The 24640-nt window shown below is 43.5% G+C and overlaps 1 protein-coding gene across 2 annotated transcripts in view; it reads right to left on the bottom strand.

Annotated features, from left to right (window-relative positions):
- The window catches only part of PAPPA (pappalysin 1), a 229397-nt gene extending 205113 nt beyond the window's left edge, over window positions 1-24284 (bottom strand). Inside the window, exons 1-3 of one of the 2 annotated variants that reach the window (XM_074973627.1) lie at window positions 24076-24284; window positions 21813-21865; window positions 12380-12964 (exon numbers count right to left, since the gene is read on the bottom strand). In XM_074973627.1, coding sequence (XP_074829728.1) covers window positions 12380-12776 — 397 coding nt within the window. In that variant the 5' untranslated portion in view covers window positions 12777-12964; window positions 21813-21865; window positions 24076-24284. Of the gene's footprint in view, window positions 1-12379; window positions 12965-13579; window positions 14643-21812; window positions 21866-24075 lie in introns of those variants that run through there. The other variant, XM_074973626.1, reaches the window with a different exon arrangement.
- Window positions 24285-24640: the final 356 nt, after the last annotated feature.

Here is a 24640-nt window from a genome sequence, read left to right as displayed (position 1 = left end):
GAGCACAAACTTCTCTAAAGGTTGGGGATCCAGGATTTCATCGCAGTCCGTTACAGAAACAAGGGTGTATTTGTATAGTTTGTATGTGGGGTTTTGCTTTAGCCCCATCTCTTGTGCTCTTTTCAGTCAAATTTCTTGTTCACTGACCAACGCTCACCCACAAATCAGCATATTTTGCCAGCGGCTTTCAAAAGACTCACCCCACAGAAACGGCACTGAAAATGCTGCTTGCCAAACAAATGAGTGACTGTCCCCCTCTAGACCATTCATTACTTTGCTTTTAATTCTGGGCCAAAAAGGCACACCACAGCAGGTCACCTTTGTGCTGCCTGGATTCTGCCTGGACTGGGAGCTGGTGTGGTTCCTAGGGCAAGTGAAAGCCATCCCAGGGGCTTTTCTAACTTATGATAGCCTCCCCATGCTTGCCTGTGCCCTGCTCAACAGTCTCCAGTGATTGTAGAGCTGAGTGCTACATCCGCTGCCCACCTCCACACCCCATCCGATAGAGGGTGAATGAGGGGGAAGTGTAGGGCCACGTATGCCAGCCCTACGCTATTGGAATTCTCCCCAGAGTTGTTGTGACCCCTTTGAAGTCCCTGTACACCAACAGAATAGTTTAGAGCGGCTGGGACAGAGGCCAGAATCTAGCCTTCAGTGTTTCAAAAGGAGTCACTCCAAAATGGAGCTCCAATGGATTGATGAGCTAGGAGTCCTGCAACCTCCACTCAACTGGACTATGTATGTGACCAAGAATTACTCACATGACTGAGGGTTGCAGGATCAGGCCTTAACTTGACAGCAGGACTATATTTACCCAAAAGGTTTTAGTAGAAGATGATCCCAAATCAGAACTCCAGATTGATCCCCTTCAAACTCTGGGGATGTTTAGATATGAACCCAGATACAACCAAAAATGGCCTAGGCCCATCTTGAGAAGGGAACCAAGCCAGAACCACAAACAATCCTAAATCAGAGAAAGTTTACATCTAGCCCCAAAAGTTGAAGTTTAGTTCTGGAGATCTCTGAAACCTTCAGGTAAATGGGATTGCAGATAAGCCCAGTCCCTGTGGTGGTGATTGTAGTGTAAATATATTGATTGAGAAGGTAGACAGAAATGCATGATGTACATTGATGTTGAGGGACAGAATAAACCTTTGGTTAAGCATGAATTTCAGTGACCCAAAGCTGGTTGAACAGAGTTCTACATAGGCTACTACAATCTCAACAAATATCTTTTTTTTCTTTTTTGGGACCTTGAATGGTTATTGGGTTGACACATCTTTAAAAATGAATTGATGCTAGAAGCAGCTAGCTTCTCTCCTCCTTCCACATCCCGCATAAATACACTGGTAGACATACTGTCAAAGAGACATCCATAAGCAGATGCACAGTAGGAAACATCCAGTAACCTTGCTGGTTCCAACCCCCAGCCTCGGGACGAGTCTATGGCTGCCTTTCATTAACTACCTTCTGGACTTCCTCCTGGGGTTTGTGTTTGTAAACAGAAGAGGCAATATTATTACTGGATTTGGGACATTAGAGAGGGAAAACAGTTTGTGGCCAGAAGACTTGAGAGCCGAGTTTACATGTGTTTGTTGTCAGCGACACAACGGGCTTATTGTGTGAACTGTATATGGTGTGATTTTACAAGGCTAGGGGGAATACCATAGGTACATGAAGAAAATACTTCAGAAAGAAAAGCAACCCCATGCTGTACAAACGCTTCCCACTGCATCACCAGAACGAACACACACCCTGATTAAATCATCCTCAGCAAACAGAGTCTCAGGGAGACCCCGGGGGGTGGGGGAGGGGGGGCAGACTTTGGCACATTGTTTCCCCATTGACAATTATACCTCTAGGCTCAAAACTCTGCTACACAGGTGTAAATCTAGAGCAACTCTATTGATCTCCACTTCAATGGAGTTCTTCCAGATTTACTTTGATGTACTCAACAGCAGAATCTGGCTCACCCTGGTTATCCTTTCCTCTGCCAAACACACATTTCCAAATCCTGTGCATAATATACTCAGTGAACATTCAGCTTTGATTCCCAGTTTTCCATCTCTTCCCTAATGTTGCCGTTCAAGAGCTAAGTTGTGTGAAGTCTCCAATTTTTGTTTTGTTTACATTGAAAATGATAATTAAACTATTGCTGGTGAAGGGTGTTGTTTTGACAACCCCAGAGACAGAGTCCTTCTGTTTATCCACAGAACACATGAATTCTACAATAAACAGTAATAATGCAACTTTCCCCTGTGTCTACCTGGGCACCTCAGTTCTAACTGGTCTCATGGCTCATTCAATCCTTAGCTTCCCTGTTGACACTGCCTACAAAAATGCAGTTGTTCATGGGGTTGTGGACATTTGATGTAACAGTAAATCATGGAACAACCATCAGAAGGAAACACCTTTCTGTATCTATTAACCAGACCCCTATTCAAATCGATGACAGGCAGTGAAATGCTCTAACCCACTGACAATCCCCTGAGCCATCTCTGGCTGGATTTCCAAACTGCTCACCACCCAACACGTCCCACTGTGAATAATGGGAGCTGCTGGGTGCTGAAAATCTGGCCCATAATCTGAGCTGATTGTTTAGAATAAGGCTCATGAAATGGGTAGATGGCAAACACTTATAGCCGTTTTTTTCTAAAAAGCTTATCAGCAAACAGACGTACTCACTGATACACAGAATAAACCAATGGTTTCCCCAAAGTATTAAACTATCCTATTTTAACTAGAGATGGGTCTGATCTGAGAAGCTTGGATTGTATCTGCACTTCTCCCAAGTTCAGGGGCTGCTCCATGTTAGAAATAACAGCAATTAATTTGGATCTAAACATCCACGACTTTCATGGTCTTTGGATCTGAGATTTTAATTTAAAACAAACAATCTCTGTTTTTATGTTACCCATTCCCCAAACAGTGAATATGATCTGCACTTCCCCCTTCCCTTTTCTCAGTTGTTGCCACCATACTAAACTAAGTGATGTTAGAAAGAACGATTTTGCACCAGTCTCCACTGGAACTGCACTGCTTACCAACAAGTATAGTAAGACCTAGTAAGATCTGAGCAGGTGCAGGGAAAAGTCCTACAGGAATTTAGAGACCTAGCCTTGACTTTAAATGAACAGAACCCAGATTATGGAGTAACATATGCTACCACTAGAGAGAGCTAAAGCTGCACACCAGGAGACAAGACTGCTGGGTTCTATTCCTGGACCTGTCATTGACACCCAGTGACAGCACCTCTCTACCTCAGTTTCCCTGCCTGTAAAATGAGGACAATACCAACTTCACAATTGTGGAGTATATCATTGTTTGAAGAGTGCTTTGAGATCCCTGAATGATCAGGACAATGTATAGAAGTGCAGTTATTGTTATTATAAAAAAAATAACTCTAGAATAATCAGGGTCAGTGAAAAATCCCCTGCATTCAAAAATAAACAAAACTGACAGTAATCAAACATATTGGCACATCTTCCTGAGTAATAATTTCCCTCAACCCTTGCTCCCTTAAATATTAAAAAAACCCGAAAACCTGAGTTATTTGAATCCTTTCCTGACTCTGACTGCTTGAGCACCAAGAGAGGAGGCAAAAACAGGGAGAAATGGAGCCAGCAGCTGATGCACTTGTGTCTGGAACAGGCCTGCTCTTCTCCCAGTTGCACAGAAAACCCCTGGGAATCAGATGGAGCTGGAGGGGATGAGCAACAGGGAGGGAAATGTGTATGAGAAAGTGATCTAATGCATATATATAGAGAGAGAGAGAGAGAGAGAATAAATCACTGCAGTAGAACGGAAGGGCAAGAGATAAAAGAGACCTAAATCTCACTCAAGAGAAGCAGGTGAGGAAAGCCTACCAGCCCTCAGGAGTTAATTGGCCCAGGACATATTGGGTTTCTACTCTAACACAGTAATCTTTTTGCTTTTGTGAGCTGGTACCATATCATTGTGAGCTGGTACCTAATATCGCCTCTGACTCTCCCTCAAAGCACATCCCATGCTTCTCAGTTTCACTTCACCCCCATTGTTGGAAGGGTGCAGGCAATTCAAGTGACTGCTTGCTCCATATTCATATAGCAGTAGGGTGGATAGTAAACTGGATCAATAATTCCAGGAAGACACACACATGCACTTGCCCCCACCCACCATGTAGATTTCAAACAAGGAGTGGCAAAAACTCTTAAGCACCAACCAAAGAGTTGTCCCTCGAGGCATATGGTGCACTACCATCATGTGGTGAAAGATGAACAGAACTTTGAAGAGCTCAAGGTTATTCAACAGATGTTTTTTACTTAGAGAGACCAGGTAGGTGAGATAATATCTTTTATTGGACCACAACTTCTGTTGGTGACAGAGACAAGCTTTCCAGCTTACGCAGAGCTTCATTAAAAGATTTTACCTCCCCCACTTTGTCTCTGTAATATCCAGAGATCAACACGGCTAAAACACCAACACATACATGGTATCTGCTGGTCAGGCAAAAGGCAAAGAAACTGAAACTCTGCCTATCAGGAAGGAAGGAAATAAGGGGGAATCAAGGACCCCAGACAGTCAGGGAAGAACCCAGAATATGATGGTCATATGAGAGGGATTCATCAGGAAAGTTACACACTTACATCATCCAGCAGACCTGAAAATTGGACCGTGTATTTTGAATAAATACTTATTTTAACCATGAAAAAAATAGCTTGGAAGAGACAGAGTCCATAATGGGATTTGGATTACAACAAAAACCACTTCTTCCTCTCGCCAATTATTCTGATGTTGAGGGCTTTGTGATTTTCTCCTTCTAGTCCAGCTCCTATATGCAAGATAGGGCAGGAAACCAATGGATGTTAACTCTCCTGCAGAGATGCAGAAGGGGAACAAGACAAAAAAGGTTCTCTTTACAATCCTTGTGCCTGATCTAAAGCCCACTGATATCAATCTTCCTGTCTTTCCTTTGACTTCAGGTCCCTCATGACAGATCCTCAGCTGGTGTAAACAGAAGTCAATGGAGCTATACTAATTTGCACCATTTAAGCATCTGGCCGATCATATTTATACACTTTGACAATCTTGACGATAGAATTTGTGTCTATAGGGTCAGGGTCAGTCAACCTTATTGAGATGGAGCAGTAGTTTACTCGGCGAGAAGTTCTATTACGATCAACCTGAATAAGCGTGGCAGAATCAATGATTCTGGGAACTGTCTCAGGCTTCTCTCTCGTTTTCTTTTCATCCTGTGGGCTAACCCTCATTTTTTCCCCCCACTGCTTTTACACTCTTCACAGATTTTCCTCCCAATGGGCCATTGTAATAATGCCTTCTTTTATGTATGGCTTTGTGGAGCTTGAAATGTATATCAAACACATGCATTAAATGAAACCCACGGAATTTACAGGATCCTTCACTTGTGTCAAACAATTTAGAAGAATAAACAAGCTTTCTTTCCTTTATGACTGGAGTTTAAATGCTCTATTGATCCGAGAAAAATCAAAAGGGCTTTGGGAATTGTGTGTGTGTGTGTGTGTGTGTGTGTGTAAGAGAAAGAGAGAAGAATAGAAGGGGGTTAGAGGTGAGCAGGAATTAATAGAATAGCCAGGGATTTTTTCCCCACCTACAGAAAGCTGTGATAAAAATAAAGAAATTCACATCTCGTTTACACCAATGTAAGGGAATTACTACAGATTTACACTGGCATCATTTCAGAATCAGGCTGTGACATTTATTTTTAGATGTTACACTTATAAAAAAACAAACACTGGAGCAGTCTTCATTCATTGTCCCAAACAAAGCAGTAACAAACCTGTAGTGTGCAGGGCCATGGCTGTAAAATACTGCAGTATTTTTTTTAATATGTAGATAGAAGGGTTGTTATTTCCGGGCTAGTATTTAGTAGAAAAGATGGAAATGAAAGACATACAATTCTACATGGAGCATTGCTTCAGGACTATTTGGGATATAATGAGCAATTTCAGGAAGAAAAGACATTATTCATATTATTGATTTGTATTACAGTGGTGTCTAGAGGCCGTACCAAAGAACAGAACTTATTGTGCCAGGCTTTGGACAAATACATGACAAAGACTGCCACAAAGAGCTTACAATCTCTATAGACAAGACAAACAAAGGGGCAGGAGAAAGAAAATAATATCCCCATTTCACAGATAGAGACTAAGTGACTCCCTTATATACGAAACTCTCCCAGGGTCCTTCTGCCTATATGGGCCTGCCAGTCCTTGTCCCTGCAGCTCACTTTCTGCAGATCTCCCTCTCTCAGGGTATGCCTACACAGCAAAAGCTGTGCACTAGCGAGCTTGAATCCAGTTAGAGTGGGTAACAGCAATGATGACAGCACAGCTTGGGCTTCAGAGCAGGAGTAACAGCCTAGCGTGGCCCCACGAAGTCACGGGACCTCCTTGTCAACCTCCTCCTAGCCCTGGCCAAAATGGCTATCTACAAAACCAGGGAGAGGAGGTTGGCCTACGGAGTCTCCTGTGACTGTGGGGCCTATTTCCGCTCCTCTGGCCGCTCACGCATCCGGGCGGAGTTCCTCTGGGCGGCGTCCGCTGGCTCCCTTGACACCTTCGAGGAGCAGTGGGCGCTGTCTGGGGTTCTCTGCTCGGTGTCCCCATCCGGTTCCCTTCATTTAGCCCCTTGACCTCACTCCTGTCCCTGTTTTATCTTTAGTTGCCCCGCATACTCACTTGGAATCCCGGACCTGTGGATACTCCCCTTAGGCTGGGGGGAGGTCCGTTAGTAGTGGGCGGGCTTCCGCTTCCTGAATCCCAATAGGATAGACCCTGGGCATGTATTTGGCTCACTAGCCTGCTCGAAATCCGGCGTTGTGCTCTCTTCACTGCTCTTGTTACCCGTGCTAGCTGGATTCAAGCTAGCTCAGGTAAGCTAGCCTAAGCACAGCATTTGCTGTGTCGATGTACTCTGAGCCACAGGCTTGCCTTACGGAGTGTAGTCCTGTCACAAGCTCTGGCTACAAATCCGATAGGGGACTTGAGGGAACCAGCTCACCCTGTGACAAACCTCAGCATTTGGGAGCCTTAATTTACCACCCTTTACATATGCACAGCCATCCCTCCCCTCCACTCACGCACCACCATGACCACCGTTCCTCCTTTATTTACAATTACTCTATTTATTAGCAAAGCCAGAATTGTAGACTCTTTCCTATACTGCTCTCCTGAATATGGTGGTCTGACCGCTTGAGTAGCCAGCAGAACCCAAATGTCAGGACCTTTAAATACTCTCTGGGTTCTAGAACTGAAAGCCTTCTCAAGCTTTGGCAAACTTTCCTCCCTTCCCCAGTTCTACCTTGCCTCCACTGGGGGAGGTGAGAGATGGGTAGAGGGGAAAAAGTATTTTAAACCCCCCATGGCTTCCCCCCCAAACAAGTATGAGGTTTTGCAACTCCCCACCCTCAATGTTGCTGTCTTCTCCCATCCCCCGTCCCTATTTCTGCTCTCAAAATGAAATAAATCACAAAAGCACCGAAGTGTTTCTAAAATGACAAGCCATCAGTGGCTATTTTGAAATGAATAAGTAATCCTAATCTCAGTGGCCAGATATCCATGGCACAAAACTGCCACCAAAATTGGCGCTACTGATTTGAACCCTTGAGCAGAATGGCCAAAAATACAGTGCACTATGGAGTCAGACCGATTTATCCTCTCACCCCACAGGTGGTAGATTCAGGTCAGGGTTTAGCAGCATTGGCAGAGGATCTTAGTGGAAGACTGTGTTACCACTGCTTGCCAGGCTGCACCTATTATGCAGATAAACAGAAAAAACCACTGTATATTGTTGCCCTACCCAGCCCTTTCTGTTTTATTCCTTATACCATGCCCATCACCTTGGTATCAGAGCCCCTTCCAGCAATGCAGTAAGTGATGGGACTAACACGTGTCACACATGGTTCTTTCTTTCTATGGTAATAAAAAAACCCAGAGATTTGATTTTTAAAAAAAAAACAATTACAAATCCATGCAAGTGAAAGACTGCAGGCGGTTGAAGAACAAAAGACGCGGCGTTATCTGTCCGTTTTGGTACTACATTACCTACCTATCTGCTTTGTATGGGGGGCTATCAAGTGTAGCATCTGTGCAGAAGCAGTCACTCAGCTGAAAGTGCACCTGCTATAAAATCGGCTGGCTGGAAAAGCACCACCATTTCACCCCACTCATGGAGTCCAACGAAAGTGGATCAATCTGAGAGCAGATTCAAAATTATAGGAGGAAATTCCATGGATATGAAACTGCTTGTCGACCTGCTCTGATGCCACTGTTTGAACACTGGAGAGCTACTGTGTATCCCTTGTGTACCTTCACATTAACCCATTTGTTGAAACCCTGCTGGAGGCATTTCTCAAATGGCTTACGGCACACTGAGGCTGTGACTTTAAAAGAGCTCCACTGTGTGCTGATTTTGGCCTTTCTTTCCCCTTGGATTCTGCTGCAGTTGTGTGTTCACCAAAGAGGGAAGCTGGGAAAACACAGGCACTCCCTTACATATGAAGCGCTATTAACTTGGGATCATGCTCTCTGTTGGCAGCCAGAGGGATAGAGACAGACAGAGAGAGAGAGAGAGTGTGTGTGAGTGAAGGGGAAAAAAAGAAAACAAAACACAAATAACTTTTACTCTTCGGAGCAGGCACGCCTTTTTACTCCAGCTCCCACGTCTGATCATTCACACAATCCTCTCAGCTCCTACCTCTTAAAGAGTCAACGTCACACTGCTAACAAAACACAGGTCATCCAACTCTTGAGCTTTCTACCAACAACACACACAGGCAGGAACAAGCCAGGAGGAGCCCATTTCTTAGCAATTCTCAGGGTGGAAATGTATTTCCATTGTAGAACTGGACTATCTTTGAGTCCAACAGAATCAGGGTCAGCTGCGCATTGCAGTCTATGTATTGTGTTGATTTTAGGTAATCCAACTTAGGTGGATTAACGGTCACCCCGGTTTAACCTGGTTAAATTAACTCCTTCGTTTATGCACGAGAGATACATCCCGTTGTCGAAAGGGTTGCATTAGAGATTATTGCAGCCTTTGAAAGCAATCATAAAGCATTGTTTGAGCATGTGTGTGTGAATGTGTTTGTGATGCAGGATGTGTGTGTGGGGGGTGTCTCTGCAACCGCTGTGCGACCTGACTGTGCGGTGTTTGTGAGGTCACCTGTGCTGCGTGTGTGTATGCTGTATGGGCTGGTGTAGCGAAGGGATATTCCATGCTCTGAGTCTATCTCTGGGCAATCGAGGCTGGGGTTTTGCACCGCACATATTCATGGGTCAAACTGCAATTTTCTCCACGGCTTTGCTTCGCAAAACGCCAGAACTGATATCCATGAATCCAAGTAGGGCAGAAATAACATCGCTGCAAAGCAGTCTGAAAATCGTCAGACTCTGGTACCAAGGGCCACCTACCATCAGAGACGGGGGTGAGGGGAGGTGGCTCAAAGTGATGACTAACCAGTATAGTAGCTCTATAAAATTAGGCATTCATAAAAATAAATTGAATATAGCAGCAAAGGGTAACACAAGGAAATTTGGCTTCTGAGCAGCACGGAAGCTCCCTTTAGCCTGAAATACAGCAGTTCCTTATCTCTCAGGGCTCACTTGGAGAAGCTGATGGCAACCTGGCTTCTACCTGAGATCTAGAATGAATGAATTCAGTGCACATCCAGTCTCCCCTATGTGCACGTTATTGACTGTGGCCTGCAAATGGAGCAATGAATATTTTAAGATCCGGGGCTGAACCAGTGGGGTGCGGAGGGAACGGGGGGCTGGGGAGGGGTAGAGAGAGAAGAGAAGGTTTGGTGAGGGAGGGCAGAGGAAGTGATAGGAAGGATACTAAAGAAAATGAGAGGTTTCGTTTCACTGAGGTAATATTCTGCCCTTATTTACATCCTGTGCAACCCCACTGACTCCCTCTCCTCCCCACAACGTATCAGTGGTAAAGACAACGATAGACTGAAGGGGCCAAGACTGCCACTTATACCAGCAGTGAATTTGGCCCCATCTCTGCTCCCGTTTTAGTGTCTAGACAGACTACTGACTTCCGTGGGGTCACACCAATGTGACTCGTAGGGCAGAATCAGAGTCCTAAATCTGTCACATCCAAAACGAGTGAAAATGAGAAAGCCAAGTTTCTGGGCACCTGGAACCCTTGATTTCCTCATTCAGGGAAGAGTCTAATCTCTCCCTAAGCTTGTTGCAGGTCTGGGAGACTGTTAGTGTGTGGAGGATACTCCAAGCGAGTTCCTCCTTGGATCTATTCCAGGTGTTTACACACACAGCCAAACCTGGCTCCTCTTCAAGGGGGGGGGGTGGAGTTTAAAAAAAAAAAGAGTCAGCATTCTCTGGAGTAAAGCTACAAGCTTTATGCTTCTAAACTGGGGCATTTCTTTTCTAGTGGAAGGTCATTTCCGTGCATAAAACGGGTCAGGTGTTTTATACAAGCAAGAACTTAACCTCCCCTATCCAATTAAAATATTTTACTTTACTACGAACAATCTTTGTGCGTGTGTTTATCTAGCTCCCTCATCATGTGGATTACACATTCTTGTGAAACAGTGCTTCCGGGGTTTGATTAAATAAATGTATGTATTTGCTTTGCATTTTCATTGACAATATCAGTGTAAACTTAGACTCTGTCTTTCTCCACTTGAAAGGGAAGCAATTTCAGACCTACTGTTGTAAATCAAGATTAGGAATAAGGGAGGAGGGGGAATAATAAATAATGGGGAATGGTGATAATCTAATCTTTTCCTTGCCTGAGATCACTCATCTCTCCTTCCTAGTTGGACTCCAGCTTTTTTCCTTACCATAGGCAGAAGGAAATACAATCTATGCTCAATGTCTCATACTCTGACAAACGCACCGCATTCACCTCCTTAAAAGTGAACACAACAGCTGGGCACAGGGGAAAATTAAAGCAATTTGCTGCCGAGTCTGCTTTGTTTTTGTTTTTTTCCTGAGAAGGAAGAGACTTTCTTGAGTGACAACAATCCCATAGGTCAAGTATAGTGCAGTCAAGAGAAAGGAAATAAAAGAATGGAATGTGGCAGGGGAGCAGGAGGAAAGCAGCCCTAAAGGCTGATCAGTGACTATATCAAGAAGAAGAAAAGCATCCGCTGGTCTCTTGTAGGAAATGACTCTAGTTAAAGGGGAAGGGAAAACCCTCACTGTCTCTTTAAGGCATCCTACGACATGGAAAAATTGTACTTTCAGGGAATCTCCTTGCCAAAAGAACTATAAAATATGTCCTCCTCTCTGCCCCCCCCCCATCCCTTGTCTCCACCCCTGTTTGGTTTTGTTTTGTTTAAAGGGCATTTCCATTTTCTACAGCTTCCTTCAGAGCAAAGATGAATGTTTCAGCGATTATGAGGGTTTGTAAACCTTTTACTTTGTCAAAAGTATCCAATTTTATGGCAGCTTCACCACACTTTAGCACTAAAGCAGAGGGAGGGAGGGGGAAAGAAAAAGAACACAAATCCCTGATGGGTTCATAAGTTTTAAATAAGAAAAGTGCAATACTGCTCATTATTGTCATGATCGGACAGCTTAGCTCAATAACTGGTCTCAGCGCTAAACAATTTCATAGGGCAATTTGACCTTACAATTATGTGTGTTACACTTGTGATTTCGAAGGGGAGAAAAAAAAATACTAAAACCATCCTCTAGATGCTGTGCCAGTCAAGTACTAGCTGAGTGTTGAGGGGTTGGGAACTTTATGAACTAAATTTGACTACTGAGGCTTCACAATAGCCAAAAGTTCCTTTACAGCTCTTTGGAACCACATGCTAACCTACTGTCTAAAAAGGTAACAGCGGAAATAAACAGAAAAGCTAATAAAACCCAAGGAAATCAAATAGGATCCTCACATGCACATCCCCACACAAACAAATTACATATGCATGAATTGTGCGCGCGCACACACACACACACACTTCCTACAGTTCTATTTTTCCTTATCAAATTAAATTAGAAACGTATAGAAAGTACTTGCCTTCCCATTTGTACATTGATTTAAAAATAAAGAGGCTATTTGGAATAATGCCATCACTACTGGCAAAAGTTTACTTAACTGTATATATATATATACACACACACACACACACACACGCACTTTTAGACAGTTTGCTGAGTTTCTAGTTCATCAAATGTAGAGATATCTCTAATAAACACACAAACGTGTATACATACATCAGTACATGTATATGTACACGGAGGTACATACACACACGCGTATATATACACACACACATTTAAATATACATTCACACATTATACACACGCGCGTGCCTACAGTCGGCTGTTCTGCAGACGTGTGAAATAGAAAAGGGATGCTACAGGCACAGGGAACTACCTACCTGCAATGACAGCTGGTGATCTCTGTCCTCCTTCAGCTCTCAGCCACACTTGCAAAGTGAAGGCATCTCTGGGCAGCTCAATATCTGCTTTCAGCCGCAGCTGATCACCTTGTCCAGTGAAATAGAGCGCCCTGCTTGGGGTAAGGGAACCCTCTTCGCCCTTTGCCTCCCGCTGTTGCCTCCTGCGGGGGACGGGCAGAGGCTCCAGACTAGCAGCGGAGCGCCTGCCTCGGGCTAACCTGGTGGCACAGGTGCCCGGGGCGGCGTAGTGGCTCTGGCGGGTGTGCCTGGTGTCCCTTCTTGCCCTGCGGGAGCGCTCGTCCATCCCACATTCGGGTCCACTGGCTACGGCTGTACAAAGAAGCGCAAGAGGCAGCAGCAAACTCCAGAGCTGCATTTCCAATCTTCCCCCCCCTTCTCCCCTGCAAATCCTCCCGATCTGCCAGCTTTGGGCTCCTCCTTGCCTTGACTTTCTTCTCCTGTTCACCCTTCTTGGGTATTTGCTCTTTTTATAACCCTTCTCAGTTTCTTTTTCTTTTCTTTTTTTCTTCCTTTCTTTCTTTCCTGGTTGTAGATTTTTTTCCCCTTTTAAAATAAAATAAAACAAAAAAACAAAAACAAAACTCCTCCTGGGTTAAAATGTATTTCTCTGTTCTTCCTACTCTATCTGTCTTCTTCTTCTCTATTCCTCCACAGCTGGAATTCCTCTCTCTCTTCTTTTCTCTGCTGGATTTTGCTCCCTTTATTTTTTTCTTCTTAAAAAAACAAAAAAACAAAAAAAACCCAGCTTTCTCCAAGACACAGACCCACTGATTTCCCTCCCCCCCAAAAGATGCTCTAATCTATTTATTTTTTGGCTCCTTTATAACATAAGCCACAACCCCCTCCTTTCCCCCCCCAACCTCTCCCCCCTCCCTTCTTCTCTACAAAATGAAAGAAAAGAGAAAAAGCCCCTCAGAAGATGAGTAAACAAGAATATGCTAATCTACTCAAGGGTGCTCCACCTTCCCAATTGAATGATTCCCATTAAAACTGCAGGGATCATGACTAATCAATCAGCTTGAAGGGGCAGATAGCTCCAGAGTCTCAAACACTTTTGCTGATTTCTCCCCCCCCCCCTTTCCTTCCCTTCTGTTCTTTTCCCTCCCCTCTTTCCTCTTGTATTTATTTTTTTAAAGAGGGCAATTAATGTGAAGGTACCAATGTGATAAAAATCCTGCACCCCTTTCTGCAATCTCCCCAGCTTTCCTCCTCAGTCCAGCCCAAAACACACATTCCTATGTTTTCTCTTGGCAAAAGAGTAAGCTATTTCTCCTCTCAGGCTCCCCTTTGCACTTTGCTGGTAAACCTCATGCTCCTCTGCAGCACATAAAGAGTCTTGAAACTTGATTCTCAGATTTTTTTAAAAAATTGCTTGCTTTCTTTCTCTTTTTCACTCTCTCTCTCTAATTCTTTCTTTCCCTCTTACTATTTTCTTAAAGTTATGCAATCAGCCAGGCTCCCCCTTTTGTGGTCCCCCTCAGTGCAGTTGTGTGCAGCTAATCCAAATGTTGCATCAAAGGTCCCCATCCGATCATCAGGAGCAAAAAGGAGTGAAGCTTTTTGAAGAGCATTTGCTTTCCAGAAGCTGTAGCAGCAGAGCAGGGTTTGCCTTTTGAATGCTCCCAAAGACTCTTGGTTTGGGTTTTTTTTTAAATAATAAAAATTATTAATTTTATTTTTGATTGATTAAAAAAATCCTCTCTCAATTGGCTGATTTTTCAAATCTAAGGAATTCAGCTCCCCTGGTTTCCTTGGCTTAGTTGTAGCCAGGTAAGATTCTGGCTGCTTGCTGGTTTGTGGATCTCTGTTTCTGAGCTGGGACGTTTTTTTCTTTTCTTTTTTTTTCCCCTCTTTTCTTTTTTTTTTTTTTTTTTAAATATATATAGTCACTCTTGAAAGATCTCAAAAGCTCCCCCTGATGGCAACAAAAAGGATTTTTCTAAGTACTTAAGTGGAAATGAGTTAGCAGTAGTACGTTATAAATCCATAGGCTACTATTCCATTCACAAAAAGTATGCTACAGCCTGGTTACCTCCTATTACATTAACTCACAAACCCAACAACTCTCACTAACCTCCCCCAAAATACTAGCGGCCTTGTTCTTCTGCAAACATTTAAAACAGAGTCGCTGCAGTGAAATCTCCAATTATTATGACCTCGTTGCTTCGACATATTATACTACTAGTATAAGAAGAAGTTTCACGATAGATGATTACATCTAGAATACATATGTAAAAAGTAACTAAAATCAATTCTTTCAGTCAGTAACCTAGATGTTTTAAAAATTATTATTAATGTGAATATATGCGAGGATTTTTTGTTTACTTGCTAATTTGCAAATATTCAGGAATATACAATGGGGACCAGAATTTCAGAGGTGCTGGGCATCCAAGGGGTATCATGGAAGTCAGTATGGCACTGCAGACGCTCAGCACTGCTCTGACCAGGTCAAGGGTCTCCCAGGCATTAGCCCGAATTGGGATAATGATCTAAAAAAAAAAAAAACAACCAACCAACCAACCACCCTTGTAAGTCTATATCATTTTCCATGCAAGGACCTCAAAATGCAACACAGGTACTTGTGAATTAAGCCTCACAACATCTGTGTATGGCAGATACAGACTAGCAATTACTGATCAAAACACATGCTATGGTATAATCATGCGCAAGTACCGCAATACAAGAAATGACAGAAAAAGAAAGGGCACATTCAATTACACGCATACTTTACAGAGAGGATCTGGAGCAGAATCTGAGTACCTTATTAAATTATTATTTATAATCTGGATTGCAGTAGCACCTAGAGGACCTAATAGAGACTAGGGCTCCATTGTGCAAGGTGCTACACAAACCCATACTGAAAGACAGTTCATGTCCCAAAGAGTCTACAATCTAAATAGACAAGATGGATGGTGGGAGGGGAAAACAGAGGTATAAAGAAATTAAATGAACCTGCCCAAGATCACACAGCAGATCAGTGGCTGATCCAGGAATAAAAAACAAGTCCTCCAGATTCCCAACCCAGTGCCCTATCCACTCGGAAAACTCCCACAGACGTCAATGGGAATTTTGCCTGAGTAGGGTCTGCAAGGGCAGTACTTAGTAATAAAAGGCCTAAGTAGAGCTGGTCGCACAATTTCCAATGCAATAATTTTCCATCAGAAAATGGTGATTCAATGAAATCAAAACATTTCACATGAACGTATTGATTTCGTTGAAATATTTAGATGAAAAAGTGTCGAAATGTTCCATTTCAAATTCTTTTTTTTGACAATTAGATGAAAATATATTATATAAAAGTCCAAATAATAAAGTCAAAACAAACCATTGCAGCATTATCAAAACGAAACCTTTTGTTAAAGTTGTTTCAATATTTCTGAAAAGGAATTTTCATTTGGTGGGAAATTCCAAATTTTAACTTTTTTTTCTAATTTGGATATTCCAAGTATTGACCAGCTCTACGACAAAGACTTAAAGAAAATGTAAACGAAAAGTAAGCTATAATAAATACGCATGTTCCAGAATTTTTTTTAGAAAAAGCAAATGAGTAAACAACCCATCCAAACCAAACCAAACCAAACCAAACATCTTAATAGGATTCCCTTAGCCTATGCATCAAATCCTGCTTCCCTTTCTCACAACAAATGAAATTCAACCTTGTGCACATGGACAGCATCAGAGCTGTGCCATACTTGAAAGCTCTGAACTATAATCTGGGCTAGCAATCTCCTAAAAATTGCATTTCTCATGAGATTTTGGCTGCCAGTTGGGCCAGAATCACCGGGACAGAAAAAGCCTCCTTCCTGAGATTTGGACATTTCCATTTTTGATCCTGGTGGAACCAAGAAATACAGAGGTAGAGCAAAAATGAAAACAATGGCAAAAGAACATTGGGAGTGGGTGAGGCTGATGGGGGCTCTTTGCCAATTTTTCAAAAAAGGGATTCTAATTTTTCTTCTTTAACAAGTTGTCCATCTTTACTTAATCTCCATATTATTTGAAAATGAGTGCATGTGACATAAAGTTTACACCCTGCCTTAGTTACCTGCATACAATTCACATCAAAGTTCCATTGTTATGGATCCTTTACTGCCTACTGCTGTGTATTCAAAATAGTGTATAAATATGCTAACCTAAAACATTTAGCTACTGTTATTATATCCCCGTTTTTACTGGATATTACTAAGTTATGTATGAATACTCCTGTAATGCTTTAAGAATTGGAGAAAAAACAGGCAACTGGTTCAGGTCAAATTTGGTGTAAAACAAGGAAGCATGGAATCCCATCACTTTTTGTTAGGTTCTTAAATTGGACATTAAGAATGGTAGATGAGTTGGAGGGCATGACATTAGGAAACCCTGCTCTAGATCATCCCAACTTCATTGCACCGTGACCCACTTCTGACAACAAAAATTACTACATGACCCCAGGAGCAGGGACCAAAACCTGAGCCAACCTGAGCCCCGCCGCCCCAGGCAGGGGAACCAAAGCCAAAGCCCGAGGACTTCAGCCTCGGTTCGGGGTACCTGTAACTTGAACCCCAGCACCCAGGGCTGAAGCCAAAGCCTGAACTCCGCCGCTCAGGACTGAAGCCCTGGGGCTTTGGCCCCAGGCAGTGGGGCTCAGACTTTGGGGCTTCGGCTCCAGCCCTGGACCCCAGCAAGTCTAACACCAGCCCTGGTAACCCCATTAAAATGAGGTTGGGGCCAACTTTGGGGTCCCAAGCCACAGTTTGAGAACTGCTGATCTAGTGGTAAGCTCTTTATCTTATGCACACAACATCATACCACTGGCAGACATGTCTTCATTAATGATGATCTTCTTCATTACTTTGAAAAATAGGTATACTCAATGTGCACTGATAAATGCCAAGACGACAAAGTGGTTGTATCTTGGAGGAGAAACTGTAGATAAATTGTTGAAATGCAGCAGCTGTGACGTCACTGAAGAAGTGAAACCTTGTGCGCGTCTAAGAAGTTTGATCATTATCGATGGTTCCATCACCAAGGAGGTTAAAGGAAGATGTGCCTTACCAACAAGTGCTGCGCAGAAGTTGATGAAATTATGGACTGATAAAAATATTAGACTTTGTATCAACGTGAAAATTTACCAAACCAGTGTGCTAACAGTATTACTCTATGGTCTGGAAGCAGCTTCATTAAATGAAACAGACGTCAGAAGGCTGGAGGCAGTAGAGATGAGAGTTCTTTGGAAGATGGCAGATATAAAGTGGAATTATTTTAAGATGTCAGAAAGAGAGTAGGATGTAAAATCAGGGTACTGAATGGGCTGCAATTTAAAAAAAAGATTATGATGGTGGAGACACTGTAGAAGACAAATAGATGATAGGATGCCAAAGAAAATGATGCAAACACAATAAAGGACATTCAGACCTAGAAGCAGATCTCTGAGTAGATGGCAGGACATTGTATACCAGGACATGCCCAGTCTGGGCTTAGTGGCAGAACAAGCCATGGACAGGAATCAATGGCACCACTATACTGCTCCCAGGCTCGGCAGAGATGCTTTGGAATGAGAAGAAGATTCCTGGATAAAAGACTCACCAATTGTAATTTCCTCAGTTATTCCATATACAAATGTACACATGCCATTACTTTATATAACCTCTTGTGAATTTTAAACATGTTGCTTGAGCTACAAAACAATTAAGAATTGCAATAAATTACAAAGTTAAAAACTATATTGATCACTTTATAAAGGGGTCAGTCATGGCTGCAAACTTTTACTTTAAACTTCTCTCCTGCAGAAAAGTACATTTCCCTGACATGCTGATCAGCCTGTTTGTTTGGAATTCAGTTACTTTATCCTTCAAATTTCTCTCATGAAATATCACATTTCCAACGATAGTATGTATTCTCTGTTTGTTTTTTCTTCATTACATTCATTAAATAAATTCTACAGTTTTTTCGGAGGTAGAAGGGCGGGGTGAGTAATAAGTTGAATTCTATTCCATTGTGGTTATAATGAAAAGAAATTTTGATTGCCATAGATTATATAAACAATGGGCCAAATTCTGCCCTTAGTACACCAGTGTAAATCCTGAGCAACTCCAGCAACCTCCAGGAATACGGCCAACCAAAACTGGCAACCCTAGCAGTGGGATTATTCTGCATTTACAGTGAAGTAACACAGCAGGGGTTGATTCTGAAAATCATTTTAAATCAAAGATTCTCCTTTTAGTTTTATGCCAAAGCTTTTAGCAATATTCTGTTCAGTATGGACTCAGTGGGTGAAATCCTGGCTCCAATAAAGCTAAAGGTAAAACTCCCAAATGACTTCAAGAGGGTCAGGATTTCACTCAATATTTGTCTCCCTTCTGCATGACAAAATTCCCATCAATATCACCTGGACACGTAAAGTCAATTTCTGAAAGTCTTCCCTATGAGAGAGCCATCCCTGAGAGTTCAGTGAGCTCAATGGGAATATCTGCATACATAACGTGTGATCCCTTTCCCATGGATTTCAGTGCACAGGGATGGGGGCCACACTAATCATAACAGGGGTTGCGAAAACTGGGCCTTTAAGGAGACTAGGGTATTGGCTTTGAGATGCAGCTTCTGGGATAAAAATGTTGCCCTAAACTTGGGAATTTCCTGCTTCGTTCTGTCCCATAGACAGCTAAAATAAGCTTTAAGAATACTACAGCATTCTACAGTCTTCTTCTTTGTGTTAATCCTACCAAATGGGTCTGCTCTACAAGCCCTCCCCGCTCCAAAGAGCTCTGTTCAATGCCATAAACTACAGCAATGACCTCAAATAACTTTCAAGAGTATGGTGTTTTGGACTTCTATGGTAGGATACAGGTAGTAAGGGCTTTGGCTGGCTGTTTTTAAAGTTGTGTGTACTAGCTGAGGGCAGAAAGCAGACTCAAAAGGAGCTCTTGTCCTGTTGCAAAAGATGTTTGCATTGCTCTGTTCTCTGATAATCTCAAGAGTGACAAAACACCAGTAAATTGTTCCAGGAGGAACCATGTGTGTCCTTTATTTAAAGCTCCAGGCTAACACTGATTCCCATCTAACTAGATCTTATTAGCATTGGGTGGGGTCTATCTCAAGCAGGGCTACTGAAACTCATGTTAAAGCTCCAGCTGATAGAATCAAGAAAGGGACACACTGAGGGGAGAGACAAGGTGGGTGAGGTAATATATTTTATTGGATCAATTTCTGTTTGTGAAAGAGACATACTATGCTTTCAAGTTCCATAGAGCTCTTCAGGTCTGTAGAGGAGACATTTTCAAGGCTGTCTAGGGCATACGGATTCCCAGTTAAAAGAAAAGGAGTACTTGTGGCACCTTAGAGACTAACCAATTTATTTGAGCATAAGCTTTCGTGAGCTACAGCTCACATCCGTTGAAGTGAGCTGTAGCTCACGAAAGCTTATGCTCAAATAAATTGGTTAGTCTCTAAGGTGCCACAAGTACTCCTTTTCTTTTTGCTAATACAGACTAACACGGCTGTTACTCTGAAACCTGTCATTATGCAAGGGACTCCCAGTTGCCGTTCACTTCTACACAGAAGAGAGTATAGAGATCCCCTTAAGGAGCTTTGTATCAGGGGGTAGCCGTGTTAGTCTGTATCCACTCCATCCGATGAAGTGGGTTCTAGCCCACAAAAGCTTATGCCCAAATAAATCTTAGTCTTTAAGGTGCCACCGGACTCCTTGTTGTTTTTAAGGAGCTTTAAAAATCCACATTACTCACCCTTACATTAAAAAAATAATAATGTGGATTTTTAAAGCTCCTTAAGGGGATCGCTATACCCTCTTCTGTGTAGAAGTGAATGGCAACTAAAATAAATAACGTAAAAATCTTTGGGGGCAGATCCTCAGCCGGTTTAAATGATCACAGCTGCATTGACTTCAATGAAGTTATGACACTTTACTCCAGCTGAAGATTTGGCCCCTTTTTAGCGTGTACTGGAGATAAAGGACATAACTGGGATTCAGGTGTCAGGGCTCTATCCCCATCTTGCCTATTAAGTCACTGAAGTCACAATCACTTTATACCTCACTTCCTCCTTTCCTTTAACAAGGATAATAATATTCACGTACCTAAAAGTGTGTTCAGTGTAGGGTGACCAGCTAGCAAGTGGGAAAAATTGAGACACTTTTTTCTGGAGGGGGAGAGGGGTATAGTTGTGTATATAAGACAAAGCCCCTAATATTGGGATGGTCTCAATAATACTGGGACATCCGGTCACCCTAGTTAGTGAATTACCTGACTGTTTGCACAGAGATTTGAGATCCTCAGATGGAATTTGCTACCAAAAGTGCTACATATTAATCACGATGATCACCCCCACCCCCCTTTTGTCTAATAAAGAATTTCCAGATTGCATGAAGACATCGTAACATGTATATCACTTTAAGAAGTAGGCTAAAGGCAGCAGACTAAACAAGTGGACTACATTCCGGGGTGAACTAACTGGATATCTGGTATTCCAGAACAAAACTGAGATGAAGTCCCAAACTGTCTCATCAGAAGATTTTAAAATCTACAGGATGTCTGGCTTCAGGTCAAATGCTGAGGAAAGAAATCTGGTAAATGACTACTCTGCCTGCAAAATCTGTTTATCTGATCATTAGGATAATATGGGCTACTACTGCAAGTTTCTGGGGCGGGGGCGGTGGGCAGGGAAGATGTCCAACTGTCCATGAACATAAATGAAAGACGACAATGTGTTCTTCGTCCCTGGACTATTAGACTGTTTGTTTTTTGACTTTCACAAGGAGGACTGTCACATGGCAGCTGCTTTACTCATCAATATTCATACTCACTCTGTACGGACTACTTTGTGAGCAGCCTCCTTGCTTTCCTCCAAAGACTGCAAGACTCTTAAGGCCTGGTTTCCAGAGGTGTTAAGCACCTGCAGCCCCTCCTGGAGTCAGTGGGAGCTGTGGGGATGGTATACCTCTGAAAATGTGGCCCAGGATGTGCAAAGTATGCAGCCTCCCAATACGGAGACAAAGGCTGTCTCAGAGTGGGGAAAAATACCTTTATGCTAAACCAAAGAGCAACTCCTTATTAGCCAGCATTGGGCAGCCAATCAACTGCAAGACGGAAAAGACAGGGGGCTTTTTTTATTACACAAGGGTCCCCTGTCTTTGTAAATATATTAGTAGATATGTTTAATCCAAATGGGCATGTAGCCATAACACAAAACACAGCACTATGGTTGCTGTTAATTAGCAACTCCCCCCACCCCAGGCCCCCCTGCCTTTTGGCAGTCTCAGCAGAGAGGTCAAGGACTGAATGGGCTATGGAGACTGAACTCTTTTCTTAGCCCTAGTAATGTTTTCTCTACAATAAAGATAAAGCACAGTGGTGCGGGGGAGTGGGGGAAAATTATACGGCCTCTACTGATTCTGTACCTGTTCTGTGGATACATGGAAGACATCAGTCTCCAGGGCTGTCAATCCAGCAACTTTCTCCAGCCATAATTCATTTAAAAAAGAAAACAGAAAGAATGGTATGTTACTGACAGTCATTCTGGAGGGGATACTGGGAGCCTAGGGCGGCAGAGAAGTTGGGTTGCCTTCGCGCCGAGATTCTGGTGGCTGGCTCAGGACAGCGTGGCATTGACAGCTGTTCTGGAGGGGAGCTGTGTGTCTGGGAGATGGGGAAGCAAGGAGTGGTGCTCCGCGTACCGCTCGCTCGGCGCTCCTGAAGGCTGAGTCAGTACGGTATGGCATGACAGTAGAAGAGCTGAGTGAACTGGTCTGAAAGCCGGAAGCAAGGTGCTATGCTGGTTAATGCGTGTGCATGAGGTGATGAGGGTAGGGTCAGAGATGGATAGAAATGTACTCTGGAGTACTTGGCTCCAGAATAACCTGGAAAATTCAAAAGCCACCTGGAGAGGCCTTTAGATCAGGTCAGGCCAGGGCATATTATGCCATCTATCAGGTCCCAGGACTTTCACAAATGAGTCAAACACACCCAAGTGTTTTTTTTCCCAGAACCAATTTTCTAGTCTGAATGGTGATGCTGACAGGATCAAAGGGGAAAACCTGTCTTGTCTTGCTGCTGATGAAGATAATCAAGTAAGTGATAAACAAACTGATCAGGAAAAAGACACTATTTCAATAGAATGAAAGCCAAGAGAGAGCTCAGGAGAAAGGCCTCACTCTGCTCCTCAGAAATTCCCTTACTTCTTTCACTCAAATGGCATTTGAAAAACGCAACTGCAATGTCCCATCCACACGAGATATGGGCCCAAACTGAACTGCCTGATCCAGACTGCCCCAACTTTCACAATCAGATCTGAACTTAGCAATTGCCCCTATTTCTACAGTGCAAGGGGCTAAATCAATGCCCTAGATCTAAACACCCCAAACGTTAGTAAAGTTCAGATCCTGATCCAAACTTTGTGGCTTGGGTCCATCTACAACTAACCAATGGGTAGATTAAACTTACATTCTCCCACATGCTCCTAACGCCTGCCCCAGACCGATTTGTCCTCCAATCCCAGCCCCATTCCCCCCAGGACAGATACCTTCATAGCTTTCCTGATGAACTCCTGTCTTCTTCGCACCGATGAGCCCTTAACCTTCCCCCTAAGTGAGGCAGTAGTGCCGCCCACCACAGTAGCAGCTGGCTGGCAGCAGTCAGCTATCAACCCTGCACTGCACCTGGTTCTCTGATTGTGGGGCTTCAGCTGACCCCCAGGAGCCTGCCAGGAATGATAACAAATGGCCACTCCACAAGAACTGAAGAAATGGATGAAAATGAAAGGTAGGTCACTCTGCATAGGTAAGTCAATCCCTACTGAATGGGCAAGCAACATAATGGAGCTGATAAAAGGCATATGTTTCAGAATCTCTATCTTGTCTGCATGGGGAATTCATGGGAAAGTTAGTGCAAAATAGCTAGGATGTAAATGTAAAGTGCAGTAGCTATTCCACCCTTACTTCCTGTGTGGACATTCTTATTCGGCACTAGTACATGGGGTGCTAGTTCAGAATAGCTAGTCCAGTCTTCCCCCATGTAGATAAGCCCTTGGGTACTGATATTGCCCCCATCACCAGTGGCGCATTAGCCACTGGGCCAACAGGACCTGTGCCTGTTGGCCTTGGCACCCTGACCCTCTCTGCCTGCCTGGTGCTCCTGGCAGGGGGCGGGGCGCAGGGGCTTGCCCCACTCTGCTGGCTTGTCCTGCTCCACTTGCATGCCCTCGCACCCTGATCCTATTTCCCTGGCAGAAGTGCGGGGTGGGTGGAGGGGCCCCCACTTTCTCTGGCACAGGGCCCCAAAAAACTCTAATCCACCTCTGACCATCACCACTGTATGTAAGTGCCTCATAATTTGTAGTGTATTTAACCTCCAAGCCCTCTGTGAAATAGGGCAATGCTATTATCCCCATTGTACCGATGGGGAACTGAGGCACAGAGAAGCTAAATGACTTGTCTAAGGTCTGTGAAGGAGTAGGGAGTTGAATCCAGGTCTCTTCAGTCCTAGGCAGGTGCTACAATCACTAGCCATCTTGCCTCTTGCCGCCCCAAAGCACTACTGATATGGCAAAGAGGGCAAATTACAAATGGCCATTGGACCCCTTCAACCATTTCCTGATTGGTTCCTTGGGTTCAAAAGAAGGGTTGGGGAAAGGGGAGTGGAAGGAGCATATAATCCTGTACTAACCTCTGCCAATCAGAGCGTTGCATAAATCCTGGTCCTATCTAGTCACACGGTTCTGGAAATGCTGGGATGGCAAAGGAAGACACTCATCTGCAGTGATCTGTCTGTATGGCACAAGGTGGTTTTTTCATCCTCCTGTCTGCCAGACATAACATGGAGGTAGGTCCACCCATCACTGCTCCCTTTCAGTAATATGCTTTGCTTCAGCTCCTGAGAGTGTTTCCCATCCCCTTTACATCAGAACATACAACCATGCTAGAGCCCCTCCTCCTTGCCTCCCCCCATTCCCCCCCCCACACACACGTGAGGCTTTGCTCCTTTTTCTTCCCTAGCATTACACTGTCAGGATGTGCAGAAATTAATTGATTTGTGAAAGGAAGTTGCAGGCAGAACTGTATGAAATCAAAACATTCCAGTCGTTCCTCCCAAGCTTCTGAGTGCAATAGAGATTCCTCAAATATGGTAAGAAAACAAAACAAACAAACAAACAAAGGAAAAAATAGAAGATGGGCAGACAAAGGAAAAGAAGACAAAAACCACAACAAAAATCAAATAAACCTGAGGCCCG

The sequence above is a fragment of the Natator depressus genome, chromosome 16, assembly GCF_965152275.1.
Source record: "Natator depressus isolate rNatDep1 chromosome 16, rNatDep2.hap1, whole genome shotgun sequence".
Classification (NCBI taxonomy): Eukaryota; Metazoa; Chordata; order Testudines; family Cheloniidae; genus Natator; species Natator depressus.
This window is presented reverse-complemented; position numbering and strand designations above follow the sequence as displayed.